The 21,746-nt window shown below is 48.3% G+C and overlaps 3 protein-coding genes across 3 annotated transcripts; 2 read left to right on the top strand and 1 right to left on the bottom strand.

The window, feature by feature from the left end:
• Nucleotides 1-1,616: 1,616 nt before the first annotated feature.
• Nucleotides 1,617-2,612, top strand: FOBCDRAFT_147360 (Endonuclease/exonuclease/phosphatase; the record flags this gene model as incomplete). Its single annotated transcript, XM_054707406.1, has 1 exon — nucleotides 1,617-2,612. One exon carries the CDS (start codon nucleotides 1,617-1,619, stop codon nucleotides 2,610-2,612), a length of 996 nt encoding a protein of 331 aa, XP_054563381.1.
• A 4,672-nt stretch (nucleotides 2,613-7,284) lies between these two features.
• On the top strand, nucleotides 7,285-14,038 carry FOBCDRAFT_233173 (acyl transferase domain-containing protein; the record flags this gene model as incomplete). The annotated part of the gene is made up of 3 exons (XM_031179092.3): nucleotides 7,285-7,554; nucleotides 7,582-12,868; nucleotides 12,921-14,038. Exons 2-3 carry the CDS (start codon nucleotides 7,672-7,674, stop codon nucleotides 14,036-14,038), a joined length of 6,315 nt encoding a protein of 2,104 aa, XP_031044979.2. The 5' UTR covers nucleotides 7,285-7,554; nucleotides 7,582-7,671.
• Nucleotides 14,039-19,457: 5,419 nt separating this feature from the next.
• Nucleotides 19,458-21,494, bottom strand: FOBCDRAFT_147327 (uncharacterized protein; the record flags this gene model as incomplete). The annotated part of the gene is made up of 5 exons (XM_059608259.1): nucleotides 19,458-19,955; nucleotides 20,064-20,739; nucleotides 20,814-21,141; nucleotides 21,241-21,355; nucleotides 21,417-21,494. The coding sequence occupies 5 exons, from the start codon at nucleotides 21,492-21,494 to the stop codon at nucleotides 19,458-19,460; spliced, it is 1,695 nt and encodes a 564-aa protein (XP_059466103.1).
• Nucleotides 21,495-21,746: the final 252 nt, after the last annotated feature.

The following is a 21,746-nucleotide window of genomic DNA, read 5'->3' as shown; positions in this document are numbered from 1 at the left end:
TTTAATCCTTTTTGCCCTCTGGCGCCGGCTTAGTATCTTATTTATATCTCAAAGGTTTTAGACCTTAGGCCTTAATAAGGTAATCTTATATATAACTGCCTTTATTACTTTAGTATTTAAATTTAAAGCTTTAATAATTAACTCTAGGGAGCTGCTTTTATATCTTTTAATTCATTTTTTAATATATTTAGACTAAGATTAGGCCTTAATTGCCGTCTTTAGGGTCTTTGAAACCCATAGGGTCGAAGGTTTAGTAGCCTCCCTGGGAGGCGTTGGGGTCCATAGCTGTATATTAAGCTTTGAGATAATATTTTCTGGGTTAAAAGGAGTAAGCCTGGCTCCTTTAAAACCTCCCTGGATATTACTCTTTATAAATATAGCTTTAAAAGCGGCGTAAAAGGCAGGAAAGAACTCAGTCTTTAAAATATAAGTTATAGAGCATCTAATTAGATACTCTATTTCTCAATTATATGCCTTTTTTAGCGGCCTAAAGCACCTAATATTAAGAGGCTAAAGTAAGTAAGATATATAAGCAGGCATATAGAGCGTAATAATCTTATTCTCCTTATAATATTTCTTAAAATCGGCAGAGTAGTAGCTTTTATAGCTATTAAGGATTAGAAGATAATAAGGACTAGTTAATTGGTTAGTTATAAACCAATTAAAGTGCTTTAGCTACTTAAGGCCTAGCTAGTTATTTATCTATCTATTTTAGCTTATTATAATAACCTAATTGCCTAGGAGGTTGCATTCTTAGTATTAATTTGCAAGGTAATATTAGCCTGCACTAATAATAAATGGCGCGATTAATTAACCTTCCGTATTAATCGCCTGGATTACTATAATCCATTCCTGGTTTCTAGGCTATACTGATTTTAGCCTTCCTTGCCTTTCTAAACCTATAATAACCATTCCAGCCATAATAGCGCCTATTATAAAGCTAGTCTTATTAAAGTTCTAGATATTATCTGATTAAATATTATACTTTGCAATTATATTCTATATAAGCCTAAACTAGCTATAAATAATAGATAGATCTTTATATTTAGCTCTCTAATAGTTATATTTCTAAAATAAATACATCTTTAGCTCTAATTATCGCTTAATAAAGTTATAAGCCTAGCGCTTACTAATAGGTAATGCATTGCGGTCAGCAAGAAGAGAATTAGCTATTTCTTCTATAAAACGCAGTTGCAAGGGAAACCCTTGCAAATCTAGGTCAAGAATGAATTAGACTATTATTTGTTCTTCTAGATTAGATAGTTTCTGTAATTTTAGGATAAAATTGTATTGCGATTGAATGCCATTTCTATGGCGATGTAGCCTAGGCTTAGAGATCTTATATATCTTTGCAGCGCGTCGGGTACTTAATTTTGGGTCATTTTAAAGGGCCTGAAGGGCAAGGAGGGTTCTGGCTTTATTTGAAGATTGTGATATTGTTAATGGTTGATAAATATCTAATTAGATAAAATCTATGATGTAAGAGGGAAAAGTGCGTCGCATGCTTATCTGCGTCGCATGCTTATTAACCACGTTATATCCAACGAAAAACACAACTTCACCAATCTTCTCTAGAGAGTATGGAAGAATTTGTTCAGAAGTCGATTCAACACACAATGGAAATGAGGAAGCCAACGTCCTCAATTCCGTGGCAAACTGATCGACCATGGAAGCAATTCTTCTATGTATGGAGCCCAGAAACAAGTAGATGGCAGGGTATTCAATCATCACAGTCGTCGTCCGACAAGTCCAATTTAATGAAGCTGGCGGTGTACAGCTGGAACATCGACTTTATGCTGCCTCATGGCGAGGCTCGCATGAACGCTGCTCTGAAGCACCTGGAGGAGCTTACTCGCCAGCATCGACTTGATAATGATACAGCGGTTGCTATCAACCTCCAAGAGTGTGTACCGTTGGATTTGGAGACTATCGGTGAAAAGGATTGGATCCGGGACAGCTTTTACTGCACAGACATCGATACCTCGGCTTGGGCTTCTGGCGCGTATGGCACCGCTTCCTTGATAGACCGCCGGCTCGAGATATCATCTTGCTTTCGAGTGCACTACTCGGCTACCCAAATGGAACGAGACGCACTATTCATTGATGTTTCGGTGTTACCAGGGGGACAAAAGGTACGGTTGTGCAATACACACCTCGAGTCTCTTGTACTGGAGCCACCCATGCGCCCAGCACAGATGCGTCTTATCGCGACTTACTTGCACGCTGAAGGTATCGCTGGTGCCGTCGTTACAGGCGATTTCAACGCCATTCAGCCATTTGACAGGTCTCTCCACTCAGACAACGACCTTGAAGATGCATACTTGGAACTCGGCGGCCAAGAGGGCGATGGAAGGAGTGCTGATAATGGGGCATATACGTGGGGGCAACAAGCTTTACCTGAGCTTCGTCTACTATATGGCTGTTCACGCATGGATAAAGTGTTTTTCTGTGGCGACAGCCTCAGACTTCAAGGATTTGAGAGATTTGGTGCTGATGTGGAACCAGACCAAGAAGAAGAAGAAGTTCGAAAGGAATTGCTTTCTATTGGGTTTGAAAGGCCGTGGGTTACCGACCATCTTGGCGTAAAGGCGACCTTTGAGATCGTTGCTTGAAGGGAAAGGTTTAACGGCGCCGAATGCACAACAGTACGGCTCTGACTAATTCAAAGGAGCCCCGGGATGATCATTTTCAGGAATGTATCGACCGAGGTCATTCAATTGAGTTGTTAGCCCATTTTCGTTATACAGTGCGGCAGCCTACAGAAGTCACTGTTGCAAAGGCGGTCAATAGGGGGACGGGTCCGTACAGCCACGGGTCATGTGCTTAGCCAGCAACACCCACTGTAAAATTCCTGCTGCATTGCTACTGACCACCTATAACTATCAAGGACTACTTTTGTATTTAATGGATAAGATTTTGAACCTCTTCTATGGCCTATTATATGGCATTTGCTACACGTAGGTGGTCCTTTTTCTCCTAAAAGCTCATCTTGCGGCCCTTCTTGAGGCTGGCCTAGCTTGTGATTGTGTTGAGAAAATTGAACTTCAGTAGGGTGTTCAAGGAACCAATTTTCACTCCATTCTTCTTTTGTGAGGATTGAAAATTGGCAACCGTAGCGGAATCGATTACATGAGTATGTCATTGTAGGTCGACCAGACTTGCCAACAGTTGACCTTCTTATGATAAATGTAAAGACTCTGGTTGCTACCCATATGATAAGCGAGTGTTTAAGACAAGTGAGTGTCTCACTATACTGTGCTACCTAAAAACAGCTTACCCTATAACACTTTTTTAGCTAAATTAAAATAATAAAAAATATGAAAAACTATAGTTCTAAGTAGTACAGCCTTTAAAACTAAGATATTATTTTTTGGAGTTTTTTTAATGGGAATTGATAGAGCGCATGACGGTTTTGATACAGAGGCATGACCTTACAGCGGCATGACTTCATAAAACATTCAATTGGTCAGTTCTTCGCGGACCCATATATTCTTCCTGACGAAACCCAGCGTGACCAGCTCTCTTAACATGACCTTATTCTTACCTCAAGCTCTCCCAGTGCTCAAGATCTTGGCAAAGTAGGATGTCTCAAGAGGTCTCGTTTTAAATGGAAATTTCTTGCTCTGTTTATTGCTCAGGAACCACGTCTAACGCTCTACTCTCTGACTACTATAGAAGGAAGTATATTTTCATCGCTGCCAACTAGCTCCCATTGACTTCTCGTCCTCCGGATGCTAGGTTGTGTCCTCCTACCGCTAGCACGGACTCCAGTTGTTCGTCCAGATCCGAGGGTGGCTGAGTGACTTCGTGTCTGACACTGAGTCGATATGCTGCTTACCTCACTATTGGCCTGCGTGTTACTATGCTGGCTTGCTTCCAACGAGACCCTGGTGAGTGTAGATTATTGACGATTCGCGGCTGCCGATCTCACTTACGGCCTGCTGGATGTCTTGCTGCTAGGCTGGTCAGTTGACTGACGTTTTGGCTCCTCCCGCCAATGGCCATTCTCGAAGGCACAGGTTGCGCGGTGTTCTTGGGTCTGCCACGTAGAGCACTGGCAATCCTAGGGTCAAGAATCCATCGGCATGGATCTTGGAATGATGAATCTCGTAGTCGCCAATGTGAATGGACATCATATCTAGTAAAAGACGTTGCAGATCCCAGCTTCGCATAGACTTTATGACAACAAGAGACCCCAAGCTCGACAGAAACCGAGCAGTCATCGTTACAGCCTGAGAGAGGCTCTGGAAAGGGATTCTTCCCGGTAGGCACCGCCTTACGAGCAATACGATATTGCTTGTTGATCAACCTAAGCGCCTTCGATGAAATCACTGTTGGTAGATCACCTAGGTAGTCTCCACTTGATCCTAGGTATTCACGGGCAGTAAGAACCTCATCCTGTGCGCAGGCATCCTTGAAGTCACGTTCTTGATCTTTCATCATGTCCTGCATTGCTTCGACGAGTCGATACAAGTGGCTCATGCCGTTCAAGAGATAGCTCTTGATGTTGTTGTTGCTTGCCTCTGTTCCGGAGGTGACGCGGATACCAAAGTTGCGATGCTTGCGGAGGATGCAGCGTGTCCACTGGGCCCTAACTGGCAGATAGGTCCCATGGAGATAGCGTAGGATGAGTCTTTGGTCATCAAACTTCTTGCAAAGGTCTCTCCACGCCTTCTCGTGGGCCTCCTCTGTTCTAGCAAAGAGTACACGCTTCCACATCATAAGAACCCTTCGGTAGGTGTGAGGAATCCCGTCACCGGTAAGCGCGTGGACCAGCTGTTTGTCCGTAACGCTGAGCTCAGCCTGTGCCTGAGGGGCAGAATCCTCCCAGTCACTGTCGTCAGGGCTACTACTGCTCTTTCGTTTCTTAGCCCACTTCTGCTTCGATTTAAGCAGAACATTCGAGTTAATGTGATAGATGCAAAGTTGTTGCTGCACATCAGGAAACTGATCATTGAGGGCGCCTTCATAGAGTCGTCGAAGTCGGTGATAATGACATCAGGTTGCCTAATAGTGTGTTGGCCTATAAGCTGGCGAATGCTCTCAGCGAGGAATTGGAAGCCTTCTCTTCTCTCATTGTCGATCAGGTCGAAGGCTGCGTTAAATACAGTCCCAAGGTAGGTCTAACCAGTAACTTGGAATAAGGGAAGCTTGAATCGATTAGTATTGTATGTGTTATCAAAGCTTATGACCTCAGGGAATCGCTTCCACATCTGGATACAATAAGGAAACGTCCGGACAAGACCAAGTAGACGGTTTGGTTGGTCATCAGCCCACTTGACAAGATAGGGAATCTCCATCTCGTCGAAGAGCTTGACTAATGCCGCAGTAGGTGTGTAGCCATTTAGCTTTTTCCGGTTCATGAGCGCGCGGGCGTTGTAGATATCCCTCTGAGTAATGAAGATTCAGGATGTTGCTCTTCGACCACGGCCCGAACATCACGAGCCCGGTTGCCGACTCGACGACTTGTTGATTCAATGGTTGCCCTTACTGGCGTAGTGACTCGTCTATGAGAGGGATGCGCAGATGATGTGATACTAGGTCCACGGTTATGCTGGCTGTGTTCCAAGTTTGGATGTTGTCGTAGAAGCCATTTGCCCTCTTCCAGGGCTTCAGCAACTACCATCCACTTACAGCCAAACTTCCAAGATTTACGCTGTCGAAGGCCTGCGCCTTTTGAAGCCCCTGGCTGTCCAAATCGATCACACTGAAGCGAGTATCTTATCCGTCGTCCTTTATATGAATAGGCATTCCTTCGAACGATACCAAACCCGTTTTCTTTCGCGAACAAATTGACCAAGTCGAACATAGTTTCAGCCGATGGCGCCGGATCGCCTGGAAAAGGTGAAGAGATTTGTTGAAAAGATAATGATTCTGACGATTCGGCCCTTGGTGATACTTGAAGAATCTGTGTAGGTGACTTGCGCGGTGGAGAGTATGGTGGAGGAGATTTGTAGGCGTCTGAGCTGAGCGGCGACCAACCCCATCGCTCTCGCCATGCACGCACTCGTTCGTATGACCAAGCAAGGTCAATAGTCAGACTCTGGTCTTCACTAAAAACCTACCATACAATTTTCATTGCAGATTTATACTTAGCTCTTGTAGGGTCGATAGCTGTTAGGCTAGCTTTAGTGGGGAGGAGAAAGGTAGAGGGTCAATTTCAGGACCTAGAATAGAGACCTTAACTCACTGAAGTTATATCCTCCCTAATGGAAACCCATTTAGAAGGTAAATCTTAGAATCAAACTGCAGATCCTACGTAGGTTTGTGGAGGCCCTATGAGCCGTAAGGCAATAAGAAGGTCAACAAAGTCTGTGGATAAGAAGCAAAGAGATTGCTTAGCGTATCTTCGTCGCCTATTCTATAGTATTGGCCGATGCTTGCTGCGGAACTGCTTGCAGAGTTCGGCCGATTTACGTACCTCTTGTGACTTCCCAGGGTGGATTCCGGAACACATAGCTAGGAAATCCGGAACCCCGGAACGGAATGTGGCCAACTTGACAAGTCATTGGCCTGCAAGGAGGGTCCTGTTATTCGAAACGGACGAATTAACGTCTCATTGAAAAACAATCATTAGCGTTCCGTCGACCCGCTTGCTGCAAGCATGGCTCAAAAGCAGCCTCATCGGCCTCCCCAAAAAGGTGTTCCAGCTCTTCAGAACGCTTGGAGAACAGTGGCTAGGAGTGAAACCTTCATGGCCCGAAGTCACTTGGTAAGGCCATGTCGATGCAGAATCAATGGACTGCTGCGTGTGGAAAGGTGGTACCAAAATACCGGCACCTTGTAGAGGGCCCTTCTTCATTAAACTTTCTCTCAGCCCAACCGCTGCTCGTGATTGCCCTCTTATTCGTGTTTGGCAAGCAGTATCGTGCAGTAGGGGGCACTTCTGATGTCGCAGGGCCCCGGTGAATAAAACGAGCCGCCGATCCGGTCCGTGCCAATGGCTCTCACAGTCTCATAAAGGCAGGAGTGGATACGTTTCTTCTCCGGCATTGAGCTGTACACTAAGATAGCCCGGATTGTGGACAGGGAGCAAAAAGGTCGCTCTCTTGTTTGCACAGTGCACTCGAAAAAGGAAGCCAGGATACGTACCCCTCCATACCCCCCAACAGAACTGAAAATTTGGCGTGCTATTCCAGTTCGTTGAGCCAGCCCTTTCAAGAGTCCAACTGCTTCAACAAGACCCTCGACAACCCTTCGCCGGCTCCCGGTAGATACTCTCAATCTTTCTCGTGTTTGAGTTATACCGCGGTCCCTCTTAGACTTCTTCCTCTTCCTCTTCCCCTTCCATCATCATCTCCATTTCCTTCTTTCTTCCTCCCCTCATCCCCTTGCGCCTGGCTGGTGTTGTCTTGTCTTGTGTCGCGCCACGCTCCCCTGACTCTAAAGCTATTCTCTACTTACTAATTTCTACTCCCTCTCTCCTCTGAGGGGACCAGCCAGCCATCACGCAAATCAGGACTGCCGGTTTCTTCTCACCAGCGTCCTTGGGGAAAGCATCAGATCCTATTTCTGGTGTGTTACGACTTGAATTGATAGGTTTGTGACCATTGACCCCCCCCCCCCCCCCCCCCCCCCCCCCCCCCCCGAGAAGGGTCTCAACCGCCAATTGCAAACTAACCATTCACTTTTGCTCGCCACTGCAGATTTCTTCGATACCCTTCACTCATCATGTACGGCGCCGGTCAAGGCCCTCAAACGGGCATTTCCACCCCCAGATCTAGCGCTTCTTTTCGGCCGTTGACTCTCTCCCACGGCTCTCTCGAGACCTCTTTTCTCATTCCCACCAACCTCCATTTCCACGCCTCTCAGTTGAAAGACAAGTTTGTCGCTACTCTTCCCGAAGCCACCGACGAGCTTGCCCAGGATGACGAGCCATCATCCGTTCCCGACCTGGTCGCCAGATACCTTGGCCTCATTGCTCACGAGGTTGATGAGGGTGAAGATGACGAGCAAGGCTCCTACGAGGAGGTTCTGAAGCTCGTTCTCAACGAGTTCGAGCGCAATTTCCTTCGTGGCAATGAAGCTCACGCCATTGCTGCCAGTTTGCCCGGTATTGAGTCCAAGAAGCTCGACTTCATCCGCAGCTACTACACCGCTCGTGCTGTGTGCAACCGACCGATCAGCCTCACGCTTCAGCCCTTTTCCGAGCAGCTAGGAGATGGTGACGCCGAAATCTACACAATTTTCGGCGGTCAGGGTAATATTGAGGAGTACTTCGATGAATTGCGAGAGATCTTCAAGACGTACTCAAGCTTTGTCGGTGATCTTATCACCCGCTCAGCTGAGCTGCTCCAGACTCTCTCCAAGAACCCCAAGGCCGAGAAGATGTTCCCCAAGGGTCTTGATATCATGAACTGGCTTCATCACCAGGACTCTACTCCTGATGTCGATTATCTCATTTCGGCACCTGTCAGTTTCCCTCTTATCGGCCTTGTCCAGCTTGCCCATTATGAGGTGACATGTAAGGTTCTTGGTGTGCATCCTGGTATGCTGCGCGAGAGAATCACTGGTTCCACTGGTCACTCCCAAGGTATTGTCATGGCCGCTGCAACTGCCGCTGCCGACTCTTGGGACTCGTGGAGATACATTACCAGCTCTGTCCTTACCATGCTTTTCTGGATCGGAACACGAAGCCAACAGGCATTCCCCATCACCTCCATGACTCCTAATATGCTTCGTAAGCCACAGGACCACGGCGAGGGTGCTCCCACTCCCATGCTTAGCATTCGGGATCTTCCTCAGGCTGAGCTTCAGAAGCACATTGATGCGACTAACCAATACCTGCCCGAAGACCGCCACGTCAGCATCTCTCTCCTTAATAGCCCCCGAAACCTGGTTGTGACAGGACCTCCCACTTCTCTCTACGGCCTCCACGCCCAGCTTCGCAAGATCAAAGCTCCCATTGGTCTGGACCAGAGCCGAATTCCTTTCACTGAGAGAAAGGTTCGCTTTGCCAACCAATTCCTGCCTGTCACTGCACCCTTCCATAGCAAGTACCTCGGAGAGGCTACTGCTATGATTGACGAGGATCTCAAGGACATCTCAATCGATTCCAGCGACCTTGGCATTGCCGTGTTCGACACCAACACTGGCAAGGATCTTCGAGAGGAAGTTAAGGGCAACATTGTCCCTGCCCTTGTCCGCTTGATCACTCGTGACCCCGTCAACTGGGAGAAGGCCACTGTCTTCCCGGGTGCCACTCACATTCTGGACTTCGGTCCTGGTGGTGATTCCGGTCTTGGTGCTCTGACTAGCCGAAACAAAGAGGGCACTGGCGTGTGTGTCATCTTGGCTGGTACTGTCGATGGTGCCATGAGCGACATCGGCTACAAGGCAGAGCTCTTTGACAGAGATGAGGAGAACGCTGTCCAGTATGCCATTGATTGGGTTGAGGAATTCGGGCCCAAGCTCGTGACGAACAAGAGCGGCCGAATATACGTGGACACCAAGATGAGCCGTTTCCTTGGTCTCCCTCCAATCATTGTCGCTGGTATGACTCCTACCACTGTTTCGTGGGACTTCGTTACCGCTACTATGGACGCTGGATACCACATTGAGCTTTCGGGTGGTGGTTACTTCAATAGTTTGATGATGACCGATGCAATCACCAAGATCGAGAAGGCTATTCCCGCTGGTCGTGGTATTTCTGTCAACTTGATCTACGTCAACCCTCGTGCCATGGCTTGGCAGATTCCCCTAATCGGCAAGCTTCGATCCGAGGGCGTTCCCATTGAGGGTCTCACAATCGGTGCTGGTGTTCCCTCTATGGAGGTTGCCCAGGAGTATATCGAGACCCTAGGCCTTAAGCACATCAGTTTCAAGCCCGGCTCTGTCGATGCTATCCAGTCTGTTATCAACATCGCCAGGGCCAACCCCCACTTTCCCATTATGCTCCAGTGGACTGGTGGCCGCGGTGGTGGTCATCACTCTTTCGAGGATTTCCACCAGCCTATCCTTCAGATGTATGGCCGTATTCGACGGCAGGAGAACATCATCCTTGTTGCCGGTAGTGGTTTCGGTGGTGTGGATGACACCTATCCCTACATCACTGGTGAATGGGCCAAGAAGTATGGCTACCCTCCCATGCCTTTCGATGGTTGCTTGTTCGGTAGCCGCATGATGGTTGCCAAAGAGGCTCACACCAGTAATGACGTGAAAGAGGCTATTGTTGCCGCCCCTGGCCTCGAGGACAGCGATTGGGAGCAAACCTATAAAGGACCTGCTGGTGGGGTTCTTACCGTTCGCTCTGAGATGGGTGAGCCCATGCACAAACTCGCTACTCGTGGAGTCCGCTTCTGGGCCGAGATGGACCAGAAGATCTTCAGCCTACCCAAGCAAAAGAGGGTTACCGAACTCAACAGGAACAAGGACTATATCATTAAGAAGCTTAATGATGATTACCAGAAGGTCTGGTTCGGTCGCAACAAAGAGGGTAATGCTGTCGATCTGGCCGACATGACGTATGCTGAGGTTCTGCGACGTCTGGTCGAGCTCCTCTACATCGGGCACCAGTCCCGCTGGATCCACCACTCCTACGCCTTCCTCGTCGGTGACTACATTCATCGTCTCGAGGAGCGATTAGCTTCCACACCTGGCAAGGTATCTCTCCTTCAGAGTTACTCCGAGCTCAACGAGCCTTTCGAGGTGACCGACCGTATCCTTACCGCTTACCCTGAGGCTGAGACCCAGATCTTGAATGCCCAGGACGTTCAGCACTTCCTGATCTTATGCAGGCGACCCGCTCAGAAACCTGTCAACTTCATCCCTGTCCTTGACGAGAACTTCGAGTTCTACTTTAAGAAGGACTCTCTCTGGCAGTCCGAGGATTTGGATGCTGTTGTTGGCCAAGACGTTGGCCGAACATGTATTCTCCAGGGTCCTGCCGCTGCCAAGTTCTCGACTCAGATTGATCAGCCCATCCAGTCTATTCTCGACAGTATCCATGAGTCTCACGTGGAATACCTGATTCGGGATCTATATAACAATAACAAGGCTGCCATCCCCTACATCGAGTACTTTGGTGGTAAGCTTGTTGACCCCGAGATGCCTCAAGACGTCGAGGGCTTGACTGTAACCTACGACAACTACAAGAACACCTACCGCCTGTCATCGTCTGCCGCTGCCACTCTCCCTAAGCTTGACTCTTGGTTGTCTCTGGTCGCTGGCCCCAACCGTAACTGGCGTCACGCTCTGCTTATGGCCGATGTTGTTGCCCAGGGCCAGAAGTTTCAGGCCAACCCTATCCGATGCATTTTTACTCCTTCTCGTGGTCTGTTTGTTGAGATCTCTTACCCTAATGATCCTTCCAGGACTACCATTGTTGTTCGTGAGCAGCCCCGTCACAACCAGTACATCGATGTCATCGAGGTTAAGCTCATTGGTGAGAACAAGATCCAGGTCAACATGATCAAGGAGACCACTGCTCTCGGCAAGCCTGCTGCTCTGCCTTTGGAGTTCACCTACCATCCGGAGGCTGGATACTCTCCTATCCGTGAGGTTATGGAGGGTCGCAACGACCGCATCAAGGAGTTTTACTGGAAGGCGTGGTTCGGCGAGGAGCCCCTCGACCTCGACGCTGATGTCACTGCTAAGTTCGATGGTGGTAAGACTACCATCACTGGCGAGGCCATCAACGACTTCGTGCACGCTGTTGGCAACCACGGTGAGGCTTTTGTCGACCGACCTGGTAAGACTGTCTATGCTCCCATGGACTTTGCAATTGTTATTGGCTGGAAGGCCATTACCAAGCCTATCTTCCCTCGCACCATTGATGGTGACCTTCTGAAGCTTGTCCATCTTTCCAACCAGTTCCGCATGATCCCCGGCGCAGAACCTCTCAAGAAGGGTGACGAGGTCTCCACTACTGCCCAGATCAACGCCGTCATCAACCAGGAGGCTGGCAAGATGGTTGAGGTCTGTGGTACACTCGTTCGTGATGGAAAGCCTGTCATGGAGGTCACTTCTCAGTTCTTGTACCGTGGTACCTATACTGACTACGAGAACACCTTCCAGCGAAAGGTTGAAACTCCCATTCAGGTTCACCTCGCCACCACACGGGATGTTGCTATCCTTCGCTCCAAGCAGTGGTTCTCTATCGACGAGCTTCCTCAGAACATTGACCTGCTCGGTCAGACTCTGACTTTCCGCCTCCAGAGCTTGGTTCGCTACAAGAACAAGACTGTTTTCAGCAGTATCGAGACCCGAGGCCAGGTTCTGCTCGAGCTCCCCACTAAGGAGATCATCCAGGTCGGCAGCGTTGACTACGAGACTGGAGAGTCTCACGGCAACCCCGTTGTCGACTACCTTGAGCGCAATGGCCAGCCTATCGACCAGCCCATCAACTTCGAGAACCCCATCCCTCTCAGTGGCATGTCTCCTCTCGCCCTTCGAGCCCCTTCCTCCAACGAGAACTACGCTCGCGTGTCTGGTGACTACAACCCCATCCACGTCTCTCGTGTATTCTCCAGCTATGCCAACCTCCCTGGCACCATCACCCACGGCATGTACTCTAGTGCATCCGTACGAAGCCTGATCGAGACCTGGGCCGCTGAGAACAACATTGGCCGTGTCCGAAGCTTCCATGCCTCACTTGTCGGCATGGTTTTGCCTAACGATGAGCTCGAGGTCAAGCTCCAGCACACTGGCATGGTTTCTGGCCGCAAGATCATCAAGGTTGAGGTCCGCAACAAGGAGACCGAAGATAAGGTTCTCGAGGGTGAGGCTGAGGTCGAACAACCTGTGACTGCATATGTCTTCACTGGACAGGGCTCCCAGGAGCAAGGTATGGGTATGGAGTTGTATGCCAGCAGCCCCGTTGCCAAGGAGGTCTGGGACCGCGCTGACAAGTACCTCCTCGATGCTTACGGTAAGTACCATCAACAAAGCACAGTCAGTATGCAATCGCTAATAAGCCTCAGGTTTCTCCATCACCAACATTGTCAAGAACAACCCCAAGGAGCTCACCATTCACTTTGGTGGGCCTCGTGGCAAGGCTATCCGCCAGAACTACATGGCGATGACTTTCGAGACTGTCGCTGCGGATGGTAGCATCAAGTCTGAGAAAATCTTCAAGGAGATTAACGAGACCACTACCTCATACATCTACCGTTCACCTACTGGCCTTCTCTCGGCCACGCAGTTCACCCAGCCTGCCCTTACCCTCATGGAGAAGGCCAGCTTCGAGGATATGAAGGCCAAGGGACTTGTGTCCAACAACAGCACCTTCGCTGGTCATTCTCTCGGCGAATACTCGGCCCTTGCTGCCCTTGCTGAGGTCATGCCAATTGAGAGTTTGGTATCCGTTGTGTTCTACCGTGGTCTCACCATGCAGGTTGCCGTCGAGCGTGATGCTGCTGGCCGATCTAACTACTCCATGTGTGCTGTCAACCCCAGCCGCATCAGCAAGACCTTCAACGAGGCTGCTCTCCAGTTTATTGTTGACAAAATTGCCGAGGAGACTGGCTGGCTCCTTGAGATTGTCAACTACAACATTGCCAACATGCAGTACGTGTGCGCTGGTGACCTGCGTGCGCTCGACACTCTTGCCGGTGTGGCCAACTTTATCAAGGTCCAGAAGATCGCCATTGAAGAAGTCAAGGACAACATTGAGGAGGTCAAGGGACACCTCCGCGAGATCATTCGTGGCTGTGCTGAGAAGACGCTTGCCAAGCCCACTCCTCTTGAGCTGGAGCGTGGCTTTGCTACAATCCCCCTCCGTGGTATCGATGTGCCCTTCCACTCGACCTTCCTTCGGTCTGGTGTCAAACCCTTCCGATCTTTCTTGCTCAAGAAGATCAACAAGACATCTATCGATCCCTCCAAGCTGGTCGGAAAGTACATCCCCAACGTGACGGCCAAGCCGTTCGCGCTGACCAAGGAGTACTTTGAGGATGTGTACAAGCTGACCAATTCGCCTAAGATTGGTGCTATTTTAGCCAACTGGGACAAGTATAACCAGGACGAGGCCGCTACCAACGGTGTTGAGAGTAGCGACAGCTCCAGTGGCGAGTACAAGGCCTCAGGCCGAGCTGCTTAAAGCAACTGATGGAAGGAAATATAATAGAAAAAACAGGAAAGAAAGAAAGAGAGAAAAACTATGCATATACATGATATAACGGAATACTAAAGATGGGTGATTATGGAGAGTTTACAGATTCCCGGCGGCATTTTTACTTGGCATGAGTAACGTACATGATAAGCGAGCGGTCAATTTTCCACTATCTTGTGACTCTCTATCCCTGGAAGAACGACAACATTTTAAATCGGCCCAAATCAGTTAGGAATCCGTTCTGGAGATACTGCTACTTTTACCTGACATCTTCCTGAATCGTGCGTTATGTCCTGTCTTTCGGCAAATAATACATCGCCGTTCTTTTGTTTCTGACCTACGCTTCCGACTACCAGTTCGACGGCTTTCTTCTTCTAACTGCACATTTACCTGGCTCTGGCCCTCCAAATCCTGCCCTTGGCCTAGGGTTAGGCTTCCTCCTTTCTTCAGGGTTCTCTTCTTGGCACGTCATCGATTAAGTGTCGCATTCTCCTGCCGAAGAACCTAATTCTCCAACCTTAGCAAAGCGATTTGATGCATGATTCCTTGGGCTCCTTTAACAAACTGGTCAACAACATATAAAATTGATATCGGAGAGCTTCCCTCATATCAAGAGATCCGATACTTCATAAATTCAGATTATAGGCTTGTCTCAACCGGATTGTTCGGTCCTTAGATACCCAAAATACCGGCAGCTTGCCGATCCCTAAAACTGGTATCGGCGTTTGTAGCTTCCCATCAAGCTTGGAAATCACACTTTGCGGGTTCAAAGGTACGAGACCTGCTCCTCTGAAACCCCTTCGAATAGTCTTTACTATCATAGAGTCTTCAAATACGGCTAGAAATGCAGAGAAGAAAGCTTCCTTGGTGATATGCGTTATATCTGCCCTCATTCTCTTCTCGATCTGTCGGCCATATGCCTGCTTAAGCGGGCCAAAACATCCAACATCTAAGGGTCAGAACAATTATATCTACTCTACTTTAGACCAAGTAGAGTAGATATATGATTTTTCAGACAATTATATAGTAGATATAATATATATTCGACCGGAGGAGAATAGATATATATACATAGATTTATAAGTAGATATATAAGTAGATTTTAAAGCTATTTATAACCTTATAAGACCCATATAGCCTCACTTTTCGAGGTTAATACTAACTCTTCAGCCTATTACTGCTATAATAAATCGTCAACCTCACTGGCGCTATCCTCACCCTGTAATAACTATTTTATCTTAATAAGCGCCAGCTTATAATTACTTAGAGTGCTATAACCGACATCAGACTTACTTTCAAGGTATAACTTAAGTAATAGATCCAGATCCTTGATAAGGCCAGCACGGTACCAAGAGGGTAAAACCTGATATATGGGGATAATCTCAGCATCTAGATTCATATGCAACCCTAAGGCCATCTTACTAGCAGCTAAAAATAAGGCAATTGATAGGGGGGCATGACGAATGGATACGCGGGCATGACCATTAGGGGGGCATGACTTTTTGTAACACCTGATTGGGCTAAATTTCGTAGACCCATAAATACCTTTGAGAAAAGGCGGTGAAGCCGGCTCTCTTAACAAGCCCAGATCTCTGCAGAAGCAACCGGACCAAGCCGGCCTATTAAAATAGCTCGCATTCGGCCATTAAAACAAAGTATTATTTTCGATACCTATAGAATAAGGCCAATTCTATTAAGAGCAGCTATCTATGCCTCCTCTTACTACTATGGAAGGAAGAATCTCCTCGTCGCTATTAAGCAGCTCCTATTGACTCCTTCGTCTCCGAATGCTGGGTTGCGTCTTCCGTCCGCTGGCACGTCCTCCTGTAGTTCTCCCCGCTCCAAGGGTACCCGACTGGCTGCGTTTCTGGCACTGATTTGAGCTACTGGCCTGGCTACTGGCATGTTGGCTCGCATCGAGTTCCACTCTGGCCAGAGTCGACCTGTTTAGACTACCCGGTAGTCGACCTCGCCTACGCCTTAATGGGCCCTGGCTGGCTGGTTGACTACTCTGCCGATTGCTTGCTCCGATGTCTAGCCTTGCTGGAACAGCCTGTGTGGTGTTTTTGGGCCTGCCACGGAGAGCAGTGGCAACAAGGTATACCGAGCTCGACAGAGACCGAACAGTTGTTGTTGCAGCCCCGAGAGGCTCCGGGAACGGATTCTTACCAGTCGGCATCGCTTTGCGAGCTAAGCAATATTGCTTGTTGATTAGCCTAAGGCCCTTCGATGATATTGCTGTCTGGAGTTCGCCTAGATACTCCGAGCTAGACCCTATATACTTGCGAGCGGTGAGTACCTCGTCTGCTGCGCAGGTATCGTTGAAGTCCCGCTCTTGGTCCTTCATTATATCCTGCATAGCTTCGATAAGTCGATATAGGTGGCTTATACCGTTTAGAAGGTAGCTCTTGATGTTGTTGTTGCTTGCTTCTGTGCCAGAGGTAACGCGGATGCCAAAGTTGCGATACTTATGAATAAAACAGCGTGCCTACTAGGCCCTTATAGGCATATAGGTTCTATGGAGATACCAGAGGATAGCCCGCTGGTTATTAAATTCCTTACAGAGGTTTCTCTATGCCTTCTCGTGAGCGTCCTTAGTCTCGGCAAATAAGACGAGCTTCTATATTATGAGAACCCCTTGATAGCTATAAGGGATATCCTTAGATGTTGGCGCGTAGACTAACTGTTGGTCTTTCGGGCTAAGCTTAGCCCGTACCTGTGGAGTAGACTTATCCTCGTCGCTGCTGTCGGGACTACTGCTACTACTGCGGCCCTTGACCTATTTTTGCTTTGATTTAAGCAGGATATTCGAATTAATATGGTGGATACAGAGCTGCTGCTATACATCAGGGAACTGATCATTCAGGGCGGCCTTTATCTGATCGTCGAAGTCGGTAATAATGATGTCTGGTTGGCAAATGGAGTGCTGCTCTGCTAGTTATTGAATACTCTTAGAGAGGAATTAGAACCCCTCCTGTCTCTCGTTGTTGATTAGACCGAAAGCCGTATTGAAGATAGAACCAAGGTAAGTCTGTCTTATTGCCTGGAATAATGGAAGCTTGAAGCGGTTAGTGTTATATATGTTATCGAAGCTAATAACCTCAGGAAACCGCTTCTATATCTAGAGATAATAGGAAAAGGTCTAGATAAGGCCAACGAGGCAGCTTAGCTCATTATCTGCCCACTTAATGACGTAAGGAATGTCCATCTCATTAAATAGCTTAATTAGTGCTGCAGTAGGAGTGTAGCTATTTAACTTGTCTCGATTAATGAGAGCCCAGGCGTTATAGATATCCCTCTGCGTGAAGGTTAATTCGGGGTGTTGCTCTTGGACTACAGCCTGTATGTTACGGGCCTGGGTACTGACCTGACGGCTTGTCGACTTAATAGTTGCCCTGATAGGTGTAGTTAGCCGTCTATGGGAAGGGTATGCAGATGGTCTAATACTACGCCTATGGTTATGTTGACTGTGTTCCGGGTTTAGGTGTTGTCATAGGAGCCACTTGCCCTCTTCTAGAGCCTCGGCTATCACCATCCACTTGCATCCGCACTTCCGGGACTTCCGTTGCCGAAGACCTGCACCTCTGCTAGGCCGTGGTTCTCCGTATCTGTCACATTGGAAAGAATATCTCATCCTCCGACCGTTATATAAGTAGGCGTTCCGTCGGACAATACCAAAGCCACTCTCTTTCGCAAAGGTGTTTATTAAGTTAAATAGAGCTTCGGCTGATGGCGCTGGGTTGCCTGGGATTGGTGGGTTTGGAATCGGGTCGGGGGCAGGGGACGAGGAAATCCGAAGAGGAGAAGATCTGATCTTTTGAGGGGATACTGCTTAGGTGGACGGCTCTCGGGGCGGTGAGTAGGGAGGAGGCGGTTTAAGCGCATCTGAACTGAGTGGCGAGTAACCCTATTTCTCTTGCTATTGGCGTACTTGCTCGTATGACTGAGCGGGCTTGAGGGTAAGCTTCTGATCCGTCCTAATTACTTCTCGTACTAGCTTTAGGGCAGATTGAAACTCGGCCTTTGTGGGTGATGATTGCTCCCGTGCTGATTGAGGCGGAGAGGAGGAAGGTAGTAGGTCGGTTTCTGGCCTTGGTATAGGGATTCTGACTTGCTGCTGCCGTCTTCCTTGGGTTAGGAAGTTATTCGAAAGGTATATCTCGTAATCGAAACGGAGCTCCCATGGTAGCTTATGAAGCCCTTGCGATTCATAGGGCTGTGAAGCGGTTAAAAAGGTCTGTGGATAAGATGCAAAGAGATTTCCGAGTATATCTTCGTCGCCGACTCCGTAATATTGGCTGATACTTGTTCTAATGCTGCTCGCTGAGCGAGGTCTATTCGCGAGTAACGGCGGGCTGAACCTGGATTGTCGGCTCTGCCGCCGTCGTTTTCGGGCTTGCAATTGATCGCTAGGACTAGGACTGCGAGTTCGGCATCTCGGATTGCTCTCTGAGCTGGAAGGAGGCTCAGATTGGGACGTGGTGAAGGTTCTAATCATCGAGGATTGAGAGACTCAGGAGTGGATAGCTTGCTGATGGAGAGAAAACTTGATGGCGTCGCATTGGTTACCAAGGTAAGATTAAGGGCGAGCTAAGCTCGAGGTGTCGGATACGAGGGTGGTAAGTCAAGATGAATGATGATTTCAAGATAAAGAACAGATTATTGATTGATTCATCCCTGTCCCCTCGTCTTCTTCGTCCTCATTATATTTGACGAGGAGAGGCTATGATACTAGACCTGCCGAACCTGCAACGGATCTGTAACACCCCTCTGACTCTTGTGGTGCACTCGTGTGATAATCTGGGAGAGGCATATGCAACAGGAGGTACTTAGGAAGCTCTGACAGAATTCTGCCGACACTAACAAAAACGAAATTGACGAATCAGGTGTTACAAAAAGTCATGCCCCCCTAAGGATCATGCCCGCGTATCAATTCGTCATGCCCCCCTATCAATTGCCAAAAATAACCTCTCATACTTGGCTAATATCGGCTAAATCGTCAGGAAGTATAAGGTTATCCTAAATAACCGAGGATATTGTTAGACATTAGATGTATTTGGCCCATTGATCCAGATTGGTAGATTAATGTTGTGTTGTGTTAAATTCTGCCCCCTTAGAGGCTTTACCATTTCGGTTGTAATCTTAAAGTATCCCTGCTTGCACCTGAGACCCCAGTACCTGTTCAACACTTATCAAGCCCGTCAACAGAGCTGTATATTCAAGATAAGTTCAGCAGGTTGCAAAATAAGAGAACCTCTAACAGAGGTGCAACCGTTGTATACTGGTCTTACCTTATATCCCCTATTAGCCTTAACGGTTTCACTATGTACATTATAACCCCCCTGATGGGGCTTTCTACTTGTTTCGACTCTGCGGCTCTCTAACAAGTACTTTACATTGTCCTTGGTTATCCAAATAAGGAACGTAAGCCTTGCCTCTCCATAATATCAATCCAATGAACATTGTTAACGCCAGGCCGATTACTATCGTATGCGTTCCAAATAGATTTTACAAGGTTCCTCGCCACGACAACTGGCCAGGGCGGCAGGGCCATTTCGAGGGCATTGAGCCGACATAGAAGAAACTGTCGCGCATTGTCAATCTCTAATTCTGATCTGGTTACAGAACTCAGTTGCTCAGTATCCTTGTCTACCCGGCAGAGATAGTTGATGTAATCTGACATATCGCAGGCTTCAATGGTCGGGGTAGCGCTTGAAGAGGTGAATCGGGGCCCTATGCTAGCAGTGATGCAGAGGAGAGGCTGGGTCATCCTGCTGCCGGAGTCTGGAGGGAGCTGCTTCAAAATCTTGACAAGACGTAGACCTAAGGGAATGACCAACTCGTCCCCGGCTGTCCCTGTATTTCCCTGGCCTGTCAGGATGCTGCTGGGTAACCGTTGCGTGACCTAGTCTGGAAAGGTCTGATAGAGATGCAATAGCCCTGCTAGCCGGTACGCTTCGGCTATATTAACCAGATGTCCGCATGGCGTTCTCTCATCCCCGGTCTCTCCCACCGGCTGAGAGGTTTCAAAGTCCAGATGTATCAATCGCTCCTCGATGGCCTTTGCTTCCTTAATGAGTTTTAAAGCAGTAGTTAAATTATGTGCCGTGATTGTACTGTGTTGCTTAACGTTGAAATGAAAGTTGTGGCACACTTTCATCGTTCGAGTGAATAGTCTTGATATTGTAGTTGAGACGCCGGTCCAAGGATGAGGTGATTCCTGATCGATATCCAACTGTGTTTGTTCGGCAGTTGAGTAACCGTCGGCGCTGATGTCGTCGACACTCTCCATTTCGCTTGTACCTCGCGGGCCATTCCCGGCGGCCACGGATAAAAGCATATCGTAGTAGGTCCAGCTTTTGTTGAAGGCATGCAAGAGCTTGAAGTCCTTCTCGCACAGGCTTCGTTTCTGTCTGTTTATTTGATGCAGAAGACCTTTAGCCTCTCGTAAGTTTCCTAGGTGATCAGGGTAGAGCCAGCAGACGCTAGTGCTTATGCAGAGCAGAGCAAAGAGAAGGCCTGTGGGGACTGATGTGAACTCGTTCGAGTGCTGAAAGCTAAGAAGTTCGGCCTTGATGATTCTTGTGGCAGATTTCATTAGGGACACTGACGTCTGTCTCATATGGGGTACTTTTGACGAGAGGTGGGCTTCTGACATGTTTTCAAGACTGATAGTAACAGCTTCGGAGCTAGACCAAAAGGCGGCGGCTATTATGCGGTTGAAGTTTTTGTCGGAATCGTATTGGGACCAAATCCCGCAGACCTCGTGGAACCAGTACTCAATGAGAGATGTTGAAACATGTACGATGGTGGGGGGACGCCAGTGTCCTCGAGCCGAGGAGGCGAGAGACCCAGGTCTGAACTGCCTCGAGATAGATTGTCGAAAATATTCAACCCTTCCACACCACCGAGGACGTTGGTTGAAAATGAACCATCAGCGGCATTGGCAAAACCAGATGAATCAGTGCACCACTGGACATCTCTAAACTGTTCATCAATACTGGGTTGAGAGATGGAAGTCTCCCACACGGCATCGTCAGATAAGCCGAAAAAGTTCGTATTCCAGTCCGGAAGTGGCTGCATCCAGTCGCCTCCGGATTCAGTTCAGGATTCCCAGTTGATCATACCAGGGTGGAAGTTGGGAGTAAGAACTGAGGCCTAAGAAGGCCGCACAGAAGGCTGATGCTTACCTTTCGGCAGTTTCTCGTGTTTGTTGGACCACCTGAAGACTTTGAGGTAACCACTACATGTGTCACCCCGCGAAAGACACGCTTTGCAATTTGGCTTTGCCTCGTCACATTTGACCTGTTTAGTGACGATTTTGTTAGAGATATGTGGAGCTACTGATATCTCAACCGTTGCTTACGTGCTTGGCCTTGCAGTTTGCGCATCCCGACCTGGAGCGTCCAGTATCAGGCTTCCTCCATGACATCTGAGAGGCCATCGCAAGTTTCATATATGCAAAGGTAGCTTGTGTGCGACACAGGTTGTCGTTATATGGAATCGAGCATACGCAAGGTATCAGGTGGAATGAGATAGCTGAGATGCAAAAAGATCCAAGACGGAGAGGTAAGCATACGCGCGAATGGCGACGGTATGGTAGGATTTACTCCAGTTTTCCACTTCCCGCATCGTTATTCATTGGCACTGGGCTTATGAAGCATTAAGGCTGTATTGACTCATTGCGTCGCACCAG

This window comes from Fusarium oxysporum, chromosome XI (genome assembly GCF_013085055.1).
Source record: "Fusarium oxysporum Fo47 chromosome XI, complete sequence".
NCBI lineage: Eukaryota > Fungi > Ascomycota > Sordariomycetes > Hypocreales > Nectriaceae > Fusarium > Fusarium oxysporum.
The sequence above is the reverse complement of the archived record's forward strand: the minus strand, read 5'-3'. Positions and strand labels throughout refer to the sequence as shown.